We start from the raw sequence: 13531 nt of genomic DNA, 5'->3' as shown, positions 1-13531 counted from the left end.
TATCACAGAAAGATCTTCTCATCTTTTATAGACTCTTAAAAGGGATCGAAACAATCGTAAAATCAACCAGTCACTTTTGCACTGTCAACAGTTGCACTGTCTTTGTGAGATGGAGGCATATATTGCATGTCCTCATTTTACATAAATATATCTGAAGCTGTCAACCAGGCTTCCTCAGTAAACTTTTAAAGAAGGAATATGTAATCATAACGAGTATATAGTCAGTATTTGTTTCCTCACTGAATTTCGCTTACATTGATCTTTTCAAGTATCTTGATTGAAAATTTTGTGACAGAGAAAATAAAAAATGTTTTCTCTCTCAACTTTAAATGTAAGATTGTTCTAGAGCAAGGAGCCACTGTTATAGCTTATTTTCATGTAATACTGTTGGGCCAGAAGATAGTTTTTCTTAGGATTCCTGTACCCGTATAGACCCTTAGGCATACTGCAATTTATAATTCTCACCCTATCGCTTACTTTTAAAGCCATATTACCTAGGGTTGAAAAAATAAAACGGCACCAGTCACTGTAATGTTTGAAGCAAAATAAGGTCAGAATCTGGACAGGTTAAAATATACACTTCTCAGTTTTGTCTAATTTTGACAAAATAAATAATAAAACGTTGGCATGGTCTGCTTTCAGATTAGAAATATGCAGCTGATATATAACCATACAGGCCCAATGATTTATGATGTCTGACAGAACCTTCTGTTTTAATTATTCGTTCGTTGATAATGATTACATATATTTCTTTTGTAATTTACTTTTATATTTTGTTTTTAACAAGATAGCAGTATGTTTTCAATCTAATGGATTCACTCAAAATTTGATTATTTTCAGTGGTTTCGTTGTAGCTATCACGGAGGAATCTCTAGTCTCTAGTCTCTTTATGTTTACATGTGTAACAGATTTTAGAATCAAAACTTGGGTTTCATTTTTTTGTTCGACCAGTTGTGTTTTGACTCAAAAGCACTTAATAAATACTCACCAAATACCTAGTGTACGCCTAGCATTGTTTTGGTCATGGGAGAAATGATGCAATAGGCACAGTTCATATTCTCAATTAGATATCCACACAATTAAATAGACAGCTAGCAGCCAGTGATTTTGTTTGTTTTTTGCCTCTTCTTAAAACTCCCTGATGGTTTCCATTGCTCTTAGAGTTAGAGCACCGATCTTTTGAGCTTCATCTCTCTAACCCCATCCCACACCCAGTAATTCCATACTTCAGCCTTACAGAAACAGCTTCTTCTAGATGCCTATGTGTTTTATTGTTAGGTTCCCCGTGCCCTTCCCATTGTCTGGAATTTGCCTTGTTCACCCAGCTAACCCCTCGTCTTTCCTGTTTTAGCTTACACATCTTTTATCCCCCAGAACGTCTTTGCTGAGATGACCTTTCGCACCACACATTCTAGGTCAGATATACCTGCTAGGTTCCCATGACATCTACTACCTTGTCTTTCCCACTCTTACTACTTTACTGTTTTTGTGTGTTTTTCCTGCTGGTCTGTAAGCTTTAAAAGGATGAGGTACTATGTATCTTAACTTCCCATTGTATCCCCAGTGCCAGCACAGTGCCTGGAACATAAGTACTCAATAAATAGTTACTAAATGAAGTGAGAATAAGGCTACAAAGACAAATGGGCCAAATCATAGGGGACTTACGATCTGTAGTAAAGAATTGAGACTTAGAAGAACAATGGGGAACCATTGAAGGATTTTAAGAGTGAATGGCATTTATTCATTCAACAGTTATTTAAAATTCTACCATGTAAAAGTCACTCAGCCTCCTGATAAAAAGTATTAGATGAATGAGATGTATTTTCCCTGCCTTTATGGTAGTTATAATGTAACAAGGAATACAGACTTCAAACAGTATATTATAAAAAGTTACTGTTTTACTGTATTTCTGATAAATGCCCTAAGTATATGATAACTGAAATAAGGATTTGGCTTTTATGTAAAGCTTTTTTCACACAGTATAATTTTTCAACATTTATCCATGTTTTAGCTTTTTTCAGTACAGTACTTCATTCCTTTTAATAGCTGGATAATAGTCCATTGTATGGATATAGCACGCATTTGTTTGTCGGTCTGTTGATGGACATTTAGGCTATTTCCATCTATTGGCTATTGTCAATAAAGCTACTGTGAGCATTCCTGTACGAGTTTTTGTTTGAAAACCTGTTTTCACTCTTTTGGTATATATTCCTAGTTGTTGCTGGGTCATATGCTAATTATGTTTAACTTATTGAGGAACCACCAAACTGTTTTCCACAATGGCTGCACCATTTCACGTTCTCACCAGCAATGTAAGAGAGTTTCAGTTTTTCTACATAGTCCCCAATACTTGTTTATTTTTTTAAATTAGGACCATTCTAATGGATGTGAAGTGGTATCTTATTGTGGTCTTGATTTACATTTCCCTAGTTACTAGTGACATTGAGCATGTTTTCATATGCTTCCTGGCCTTCGTCTGTCTTCTTTGGAGAAAAGAGTTTTTTATATGTTCTAGATTCTACTTTCACTCTCTTCACTGTATCTTTCATATACAAAACAGTATGGTACTGGCATAAAAATATATAGATCTCTTTTTATATAGAGATATATTTTATATCTAAAGATATATTTAGATATATTTTTATATATTTTTTATAGATATAATACAAAATTTTATAGATTTTATAGATACAATTTTTTATATAAAAATATATCTTTAGGTATATTTTTCTTCAGTTTTTTTTTTTTATGTTTAGTTTTTTAAACTTTCAATCATTGATTTTTTTTCTTTTTTTTTTATTCCCATCCCCCAGGTGCTCTCCCCTTTGGTACCCATTAACTTATTCTCTATATCTATGGGTCTGTTTCCGTTTTGTTTATTCATTTGTTTTGTTTTTTTAGATTTTTATGGTTAATATCCCATTGTGTATATTACCATGTCTTCTTTATCCATTCATCTATTGATGGACATGTAGGTTTCTTCCATATCTTGGTTATTACTAGTAATGCTGCAATGAATGTGGGGATGCATATATCTTTTCAAATTAGTGTTTTTTGTTTTTTTTTGGATAAATACCTAGAAGAGGAATTGCTGAATCATATGGTAGTTGTATTTTTAATTTTTTGAGGATCCTCCATAGTTTTCCACAGTGGCTGCACTAATTTACAACCCCACCAACAGTGTATGAGAGTTCCTTTTTCTCCACATCCTCGCCAACACTTGTTTGTTGATTTATTAATGATGGCCATTCTGACGGGTGTGAGGTGGTGTCTCATTGTGATTTTAATTTACATTTCCCTGGTGATTACTGGGTTTCTCTGAAAATTAGACCTAGCTGGACCATCAGCTGTAATGCATCTTTCGGAGCAAAATTTAATATAAGACCTGGTATTATATTATATTATATTATATTATATTATATTATATTATATTATATTATATTATATTATATTTATTATATTATATTATTATAGAGACCCGATCTTATATTATGTTAAAATAATACCGGGTCTTATATTAATTGTGGCTCCAAAAGACGCATTAGAGCTGATGGTCCGGCTAGGCCTTATTTTCGGAGAAACATGGTAGTGACATTGAGCATCTTTTCATGTGTCTGTTGGTCATCTGTATGTCCTCTTTGGAGAAAAATGTCTGTTCTTCTGCCTATTTTTTAATTCAGTTGTTTGTTTTTTTGGTCTTAAGTTGTATGAGTTTATTACATATTTTAGATATTAACCCCTTATCAGATATATCTTTTGCAAATATCTTCTCCCATTTAGTTTTTTTGTTTTGTTGATGGTTTCCTTTGTTGTGTAAAAACTTTTTAGTTTGATATAGTCCCATTGCCCAAGGAGACATCCAAAAAAGATATTGCTGAGAATGATGTCAAAGAGTTTTCTGTGTTTTCTTCTAAGAGTTTTATGGTTTCAGGTCTTACTTTTAAGTCTTTAATCCATTTTGAGTGTATTTTTGTATATGGTGTAAGAAAAGTGATCCAGTTTCATTTTTTTTTGCATGTCTTTACCCCGTTGTATATCCTTGCCTTCTTTGTCATAAATCAATTGACTATAGGAGTGAGGATTTATTTCTGGGCTTTCTATTCTATTCCGTTGATCTACATGTCTCTTTTTTTTTTGCCAGAACCATACTGTTTTCACTATTGTAACTTTGTAGTATAGTTTCTTCCCAATACATGACTTTTATTGCATCTTTAAAATATTACAACTAACTCTGAGAAATCATCCGACATCTTGGTATTTCTGTAGCTGGACAACTTAGATCTTGTTCATCAGCCTGCTGAACTATTCCTTTTTCAGAAACAAAGATACCATCCAAAATTTTTCTGATAGCCTTGTTTTTAACTGTTGTGGCTTGTTGAATCGAAGCAGCTGAATTTCATACAAGTTCAGGGTCATTTCCTTCAAGAATTAACTCATCTTCCTGGGCTTGAGATATTGAAAAAGACGCCTGACCTCATCCAAACCCTGCAGATGTGTTTTCCACTGAAGAATTTTCGGATTTCGTATAGGGAACCATTCTCCTGAATAACAGTGTTGATGGGGAAGTGAGCACACAGAGACCTCCTCTTGTAATGGACGCCCAGGCTGACACCCTTGACCATGTTCCGTATTTGACTGCCAAGAGTGCAGACAGGAGCCAGGTCCTTGCTAATTCCCCACCATCTGTCAACCCAGAGGTCTTCCTTCTCCTTGCAAAGAGACTGAGTTCTACCTTGATAAGGTGGAAGTCCCTCTGCAGGGACTTCCTTTCAGGGTGATGTCCACTTAGAGAGAACGCATTTGTGAGGCCTCAGAACAAGGTAGAGCACGTAGTAAAGATGGTCCAAAAGGCAAACATCAAGTCTCGTACATTTTCTGGAATGTGGACAGTGTGACTGCTGAGGATGGTCTTCATCCTTGCAGGAGAGGGGCAAAAAGAGCTCTCTCTAGTGTGGTTTGATAGGGAGGGTGAGACCTCCCACCTTGTTCTTTCTCACGCTTTCTGTGGCTATTCGGGATCTTTGGTGGGTCAATGTAAATTTTAGGATTAGTTGTTCTAATTCTGAGAAGAATGCATTGATGTTTTAATGGGAATTGCATTGAATCTGTATATTGCTTTAGATAGTAAGGACATTTTAACAATATAAATCCTTCTAATCCATGAGGAAGGTATATCCTTCCATTTATTTGTATCTTGTTCAGTTTCTTTCTTCAATGTCTTATAGTTTTCAGAGTACAGGCCTTTCTCCTCTTTGGTTAAATTTATTCCTATGTATTTTATTCTTTTTGATGCAAACGTGAATGGGATTGTTTTCTTAATTTCTCCTTCTGATCATTTGTTATCAGCGTATAGAAACACAACAGATATCTGAATATTGGTTCTGTATCCTGAGACTTCCATTTAGTAGTTCTAGTAGTTTTTTGGTGGCGTCGTTAGGGTTTTAGTTGCTTTTGCTTTTGATGTCATTATTTAAGAAACCAAGGTCATGAAGATGTGCCCCTGTGTTTTCTTCTCAGAGTTTTTTTAGGTTTAGCTCTTAAATTTATGTCTTTGATCCATTTTGAATTAATTATGTGGTGTGTGGTAAGGGTCTACTTTCATTCTTTTGCATGTGGATGTCCAGTTGTCTCAGCACCATTTGTTTAAGAGATTTTTCTTTTCTCCCTCAATGAAAGGTCTTGACAATCTTGTTGAAATCAATTGACTGTAGGCAGTTTTTTATTCCTGGACTCAATTCTATTCCCTTGATCTATATGTTTATCTTTATGCTAGTAATTCACTGTTTTGATTACTGTAGCTTTGTAGTACATTTTGAAATCAGGAAGTGTAAGTCTTCCAACTTTGTTCTTCTTTTTCAAGATTGTTTTGGGTACTCAGGGTCCCATGTGTTTCCATATGAATTTTAGGATCACTTTTTCATTTCTGCAAAAAAAGGCTTTGGGAATTTGATAGGGATTACATTGAATCTGTAGATCACTTTGGGAAATGTTGCCATCTTAACTATCGATCTGATTTAAATGCCTATGTTACTCCAGCCCACATGATGTTTTTGGAACTAGAAACTAGATAAAAACCATGGACATTTTGTGAGTTTTTAATCTAGCTATGCCTCTTTTTATTTTACATTATAGGAAAGTTAAAGGAGGAAATATTGATGTACACCCATCAGAAAAAGCACTTATTGTTCAGTATGAAGTGGAAGCGACCATTCTTGGAGAAATGGGAGATCCCATGTTGGGAGAACGAAAGGAATGCCAAAAAATGTAAGTTTTCTTCATTTGTGTACGTTTTGAAAGTAGTGAACCTTATACAAACTTTATAGAAATATGACGTTATTTAAATCTGCAAAGATGATAAGTGGTTATGGCATTTCTCTAGACCTACTTCATTTTAGTGAAGCAGGGACTATATTAAGCTATAAATACAGATATGTTTATTCCAGAGAAAATCATGTAAACATAATGGGAACCTATTGAAAAATACCTATTCTGATTAATCCCATTTAGTAAATGCATAAAATAGCGTATAAACTACTACAACCTGGGATATTAATTATAAAAGAGATGTTTATGTGGGACTTTTTAGTTTAATTTAGGAAATTAGTATTTTACAGAATCCTGTGTTCTTCCTTCTTCCCTGGAATTACAGAAAGTGATTTGATTTCCAAACTTCTGACATGGGGCCTGCACCTTGAACTCATCCCTTAAATATGTCGCCCTCTGAAAGATCTTAGTAATAAGCATTTTCTGACTCAATGAATTGAGAGCTGCGCTCTTCCAGTATTCTACACACTTTCCTTCTTGCGTTTGTAATCCTTTCAGGAGCCCCTTGGAAACTGGCCTTTTTATTGGTCTGTGGTTGTGCTGGTGATGACCTTACCTTTCTTCCGTAGTTTTGTGGAAGTAGAGAAGGTCTGAGATCACCTAGTGTTCTCTTCCAACCTTCTACCCTCCATGAAAACTTTGATTTGGCCACTCGTTAAGGAGAAGTTAAACTAGTTACAAAGAATTTTAGTGTGTTTTGGTGGTATTTAGTAGATTCAGGCTGCTAGGAGAGCACGAGATAGTGTTTGGCACCCTGAAAAGCACTGTATTTTAAATATGTAGCAGTGGTTCTCAACTGGTTGTGGTTTCCCCCCAGGGGACGTTTGGCAATGCCTGGACACATCTTGGATTTTCATAACTGGAGGGTGCTAATGGCATCCAATGGATAGAGGCCAGGGTGCCGCTAAGATTACTACACGGCACGAGAGCCACCTACAAACAAAGAAGTATTTGCCCAAATTTTGAATAGGGCCACAACTGAGAAACTTCGGTGTGTAGCAGCCTAAAGAGAGAAGCCACCTAGTGTGGTATTACGATCCCTAATTTGTCTTCTTATTTGGGTCAGAAGGAGACGAGATTACACAGCTAATTCATTACAAATGACTGAGTCCTTGGAAAATCCACTAGATTGAAGAGAAATACACATGCATACACATCTACACTGTAGATTCTAACACATGCTCACACTTTTTTGCGTTCCCTCACACTTCCTCTCTTCCATTTGTGTGTTTGTGGTTGCTGCCTAAGTTCTGTACATTTTAACGACACGTGAAAGTCTCATGAGCTCTTACTGATGTCCAAAGAAAAGCTAAGTCATCAATCTGTGCCTTTACAGTCTCATATATCACATTTCGTGAGAAAAATTAGGTTTGGGTTCTTAAGAATGCAGTCAGTAGCCTCATTCAACTAGAATTAAATGAGAGTGTTGTTACAGTTTGAAAATCTGCAGGTTTCCTAGATAAGGGATACATTCACTAGTTAGGCAGCTGGAAAGAGTTACTACCTCCTGTGACTAGAGTAAGTGGATTTATAAATGTCAGTGAGGGGAAGACCTGAGTACCTCAATTTTGGGATACTCAGCCCTGGCTGCAAAAAATCTGAAGAGAAATCATACTGTGGGACCAAAAAGACAATGTGGTTTGTTGACAATTCAAGAGGTCTTATCAGTGGCAGCAACTGGGGGTGAGGGTTTTGAGGAGACACTCACAGATTGAGATAGGTGTGAAGTGAAACTGTCATTAAATTGGGGTTGTTAGTGCTATGGCCCAGGTCAGAAGACTTGTGTTTCATTCTTTATGAGAAACTGATGGTTATGCTCCAAAAATAACGTGGGTATTTCTCTTGTGAGTTTTTGGTGTTCTTAATAGGCATAGGCTGCCTAATAAAGACTCTATTTTTGGTTATAGGAATAATCAGTAAACATACAGGGAATATTTTCTAAAAATTCTAGCCCTACCTAGTTTTTCTTTGTCTTTTATAATAAGGGAAGGATTCAGGAGTCTTCACCCGAATTTTCATAGCTCTCCCTGGTGCCATGAATCCATGTAAATGCAGTTGTTTCCAGACTCCGAATGACCTTTTCTTAATTGAGCTTCCAATGAATCTCCTGGACTAAAATAAAAAGGAGGAAGAAGCTGGTTTATTATTTTTTTGATGTAGTCACACATATGAAACATTCACTTGTTCCTCAGAATTTCTCATATAGGTCTTAAAATGCATCCTGCTTTTTTTTCTTCTGCTTTCTGTATCATTTCCATTAGAACAACTGAATCCTAATATCGATATAGCGTCTTGTCCCTAACTGAAAAACATAAATGATTGTGACTGTGGTCAAGAAAATAATTCATCTTTGGCAATACGGATTCTCACATCCCATGACTAAAGACTATGTGTATTACATCAGAAAGACATTTAAAATAAGATCTCTGAATACGCTCTCCTGCCTAGAAGCATCAAATTTAGGTGTTATTAGGTTCTTTTTATCTCGTTTGTTCAGCTCAAAGAAAATCATCACTTGGTATTTATCTAATCCTAATTATTATATCTAATACGTTATTATATTTTACTGAAATAGTCTATGTAAAGTACATTAAAGTGCTTTATTAATTATTTGTTTAAAGAACTATTGTTTAAGTTGTCACTTACTTTGGTAATACCTGAGTTGGAAAATTCTGATATGCTTACAGCATTCGACTTAAGAGTCTCAATGCCAACACAGATATAACTTCCTTGGCACGGAAGGTGGTGGAAGAATGTAAACTCATTCATCCCTCAAAACTAACTGAGGTAGAACAGCTGTTGTACTATCTGCAGAACCGCCGTGATTCATTGTCAGGAAAAGGTAAGTAGAAGAATTTCTGACTTCTTAATGCAGGGCCAGAGTTGTTTGACTAGAGTTTGTACTTTACATATTTGAAAGATATTTTGTTTTGTTTTTTTGCCAGTGCTATGAATAAGTAAATGAAAGATAAACAAACATATTAGTTTCCTCCATGTCGGGCTTTATATTAGATGATCCCACGCAAAATGATGTTTCTATTTCATACTGTGTCTGTGTGCGCGCGTGTGTATGTACACATCCGCTGAAATAAGGAACACAAAAGCAAATGCCTGTTGTTTTGAGTCTAGAATAATAAAAGGAGAGAATTCGGGGCAGAAAACCTATTTTTTCTACTCCAACTAGATTTATGTTTTCAAAATTTCTTATTGACATTTAATTTATTTGAGTGGATTACTTAAGTATTTAAATGTTACAATATATGTCATGTGCTCTAGACTATACTAAAGATGTTTTATGAATCTTCCTTAGGAAAATATTACCTTTTCATTCCTCATCCTCTCAATTGTTGCCATTCTTCTAGCTTTAATTCCCTCGTTAAAGAACTAAGCTATTAAAATATTAGAGCTAAATGATTGATTATTTATAGAAGACATTTTAAAATAATCTAAACCAAAAATGAACCGAAATAGAAACAGATATTTAAATGGAAAGTGATCTCAGATTATGAATGGTTAGTTATTCCATTTCATAGTATTTATTAAGTTTACATATCTTTATAAGTTCTAAAATGTGGTGCCTTTGAAATAACTTATAAATGCTTAAGTTTTGATTGTACTAATTCAAAAAAAAGTTTTAGTGTTTTTCCAGTTAATCACTCTTCCCTTTCTATCCAAATAAAATGCCTTGTGCCTGACATATACTTGTATTAGTTAGCCCTAAATACAGTTACTAACTCACATTATATGATCAGTGTGTATTTGTTGAATGAATTGGATGACTTTGAACTTATTTAAAAGCAAAATTAAGCGTTTCAAACTTGATTGCTCCCAGCTACATAGCTGGCACTCAGTGTATACTTGTTAATTGTTGAAACTAAGTGCTATAAGGGAAATATTACCAGGAAGAATTTTTATTAAATATTTCATGATAGATTAATTTTGCTAAGATGTCTATAAAGGATGAGAAGATAACATCATCAGTAACTTAAATAAGTTCAAAGTGAGCAAAGTAAATCCTGTACTTTTTAAAGACGTGTGTATACTTATTGTGGGTTGTACAATATAGTTAAAATTGATCTTTCCTAATGCCAAATTAATATAATTGTGATGGTATTTATGATAAAATATCTTTAATGAAAACCCTTTCACTGAGTTTTCAGGGTGAATCAGTCTTCTCATCTCCTTCGGAATAAGAGGAAATTTTCATGTCATTATAAATGGATTGATTCATCCAAATCAATGTTTCTTTATGTAGATATTAATATTTGAAGACATATATGAAATGCTGTACTATACACTTATTTGTAGGAATCAATTTTATTAACTATTTTACTTGATATTCACTGTTTTAAAGCCAGAAATTTTGCCCTAAAGTGATTGAAACAAAACAATAATATGTATTTGATTTATGAATCTTTACCGTAAGTGATGTTTTTTTCTTTGCTTAAGTAAAACCACTGTCATAGTAAAGTATCTATTTGAGGCAAAATCTAACCAACAAATGTTGAGAAAATATAACCTTATTTAGAATGGTTACCATCCTCTGAAAACAATCAGGGCTAATTCCCATTATATGTAAAACATATTTGATAATTATAGAATCAAAATTTTGATACTACTCAAGCATATTTTAATGTACATGCAATTGCTTAGGTTTTTAACCCAGATCAGTGAAGTATTTTTGATAATTTTTTGTTAGCAAATGAAATTCTGCTATGAATTAAATAATTGAGTGTAACAGGTGGCTCAAAGTGGTGTTCAACCCCTTTGGATACCTCTTTCATTTATTTGGGAACAAGTGAGGATTAATGCAGATGTGACATATTTGTCTTTTAATTTATGATCCTTATTTTGTTAAAAAAAATTCAGTAAGTAACTGTTCTTTATTTTAGCTTTTAACTTTACCCAAGTTATTTATTTTTCTTTTCCTTTGTTAATTTTCATTTTAGTTTCTATTTTCTCAACTCATTCATTTTTTCTTTGCCTTATTGATTTTTTTATTCCCACCTTAAATATGAATTAGGAGGGGAACAAGAAGAATCTGAAGACTGTTTTGCTTCTTGTTAGCGAGTCTGACTATTTACATACCCAAAAAGTTAACCAAGGAGGAAGTTAAAATTTCTGCCTAACATAACTTGGGGATTATTTGTAGGTTTTATTTATTTATATTTTCCTTGATATCTTCAGTAGAACAGAGGATTATAGATGAGCAGTTTTTTTTGTATGTTGGAAAAAAGATTGTTTCATAAACCATCCAGTTTTAAGATCCCCAGCTTAGCTAGAATTAAACTCAGCTTCTAAAAATAGAAATTACCTAGAAACCCTAAAAACCTAGCTCTTCTCATTAAAAAAAAAACAAAAAACTATCTTTTTACAGAAAAAAAAGAAAAATCAAGCAAGCCTAAAGATCCACCTCCTTTTGAAGGAATGGAGGTAAGTAAGACTGTATCCTGATCTAATAGAAAACTGATTGTAAGGTCTTGCCTTTTACCATTAATAATTCATGCAATCACATTAAACAGATGTGGAATTTTTTTAAATATTGCTCTTAGAAGTACATGAAAAAGGTAGAAAATCAATATTTAATTGGTAAAAGTAAAAATTATTTGGTGTGTTTTTTAGATATAATTTATTTTGATGGAAAAATGAATTGTAAAATGTTTTAAATGTTCTTATTACAATATGTTTTGAAATATTGTTTAATCTATTGTAGAAGATGCAAATTATTTTTCATTACATTTAAGATACTTTATATTGATAGACCATTCTTAGAGTTTATATTCATCCCATTTTATCATATGGTTCATAACTACTTTTGTATTGGAATCCCAGCATTCAAAGGTCTAATTTCCCCCGCTACGAAAAAATGGCTGCTATGGGTCATTTGAAAACTTGTCTATTATTATAAAGGGCAGTATACTGATCACAAAATAATCATTCCTTTGATAGTGGCTCTGTTAAGCATTATTGTTCTTCTGGAGTACTTTCGTCCTCTCCTTTTGTTTCAGATTGATGAAATTGCTAACATTAATGACATGGATGAATACATTGAGTTATTATATGAAGATATTCCTGACAAGGTTCGGGGTTCTGCTTTGATCCTGCAGCTTGCTCGAAATCCTGACAACTTGGAAGAACTACTATTAAATGGTAACATATTTATAACTATTAAAAATAGAAAAACTATTGTGAAATATGATTTTTAAATTTATTAGATTAGAGGAGTAAGCTAAAATTGTTTATACCAAACATAGGAATGCACTTATTTTCCAGCTCTTTATTACCTTTCTTCTTATTCAGGTTTTAACATGAGGGCATAATATTTTAATATTCTCTGGAGAATTCACAAATCATTTAGTTTAAATAAGGAAAGTCAAGCATTAATGGTAATGTATCTTTCTTCTCTGGAAGACTTGCTTATTCTTTCAATTAGTTTACTGTATCAAACTTCTGACATTTGTATACATATGTATAAGCTTTTATTAAATTAGAGTTCCAATATTAGTTCTCTTTCGGTAGCACAGCAAATGATATTAATCTTATAATTTAATTTTGATTGAATTTGCTTTCCTGTCATTAGAAGTGCTAGTTAAAGAAATGAAGGTATAAACCTCTTAAACCTTTCTTTTCTCAGTAATATCACTATAGAATTATTTTAAATGCATAGTTTTCTGAGATTATACTTTTGCCAAAACTGAAATATGGACGGTATCATTATTATCTGATTTCTATCACATGTCTGTTGTTAAACTCCTTTTATGGTGGCACACCCATATTTTGTAGCTTGGAAAATATGTACAGAGATCTTTCCAGAGAACCCTAGAATATTAGCAATATTCCAATTAGGAAATTATTACATTTTAAATATTTTTAAAATTATACAACTCATATATTATGTTTCTTTAAAAGAGTTAGAATATTATAGATAAGACCCCTTTGATCATTATGCTGTAATGTGTTATGAGTTTTTGTACATTCATCCAGATCTTTTTCATACTTTTACATCTACATGAGTATAGGTTTTTTCTGTGTTAAAATATAGAGTATTGCCTTACATGAATTTTTATATTATATCATACTTCTTACTTGGTAATTTTTTCTCCATGACGTAATGTTTTAAGATTTCATATATACACATACATATATAATTACATATATGTGTAATTACATATATATGTAAAAATATATATAATGAATTTTAAAATAC

The 13531-nt window shown here is 33.2% G+C and overlaps 1 protein-coding gene across 2 annotated transcripts in view; it reads left to right on the top strand.

The window, feature by feature from the left end:
* Window positions 1-13531, top strand: part of KIFAP3 (kinesin associated protein 3) — a 113300-nt gene that overhangs the window by 1284 nt on the left and 98485 nt on the right. For both annotated transcript variants that reach the window (XM_019716383.3, XM_019716384.3), the window contains exons 2-5: window positions 6133-6264; window positions 9012-9166; window positions 11702-11757; window positions 12333-12474. In XM_019716383.3, the coding sequence (XP_019571942.1) occupies window positions 6133-6264; window positions 9012-9166; window positions 11702-11757; window positions 12333-12474 (485 nt within the window). The remainder of the gene's footprint in view (window positions 1-6132; window positions 6265-9011; window positions 9167-11701; window positions 11758-12332; window positions 12475-13531) is intronic.

Source organism: Rhinolophus sinicus, chromosome 11 (genome assembly GCF_057876585.1).
Source record: "Rhinolophus sinicus isolate RSI-liver-muscle chromosome 11, RSI-T2T, whole genome shotgun sequence".
Classification (NCBI taxonomy): domain Eukaryota; kingdom Metazoa; phylum Chordata; class Mammalia; order Chiroptera; family Rhinolophidae; genus Rhinolophus; species Rhinolophus sinicus.
This window is presented reverse-complemented; position numbering and strand designations above follow the sequence as displayed.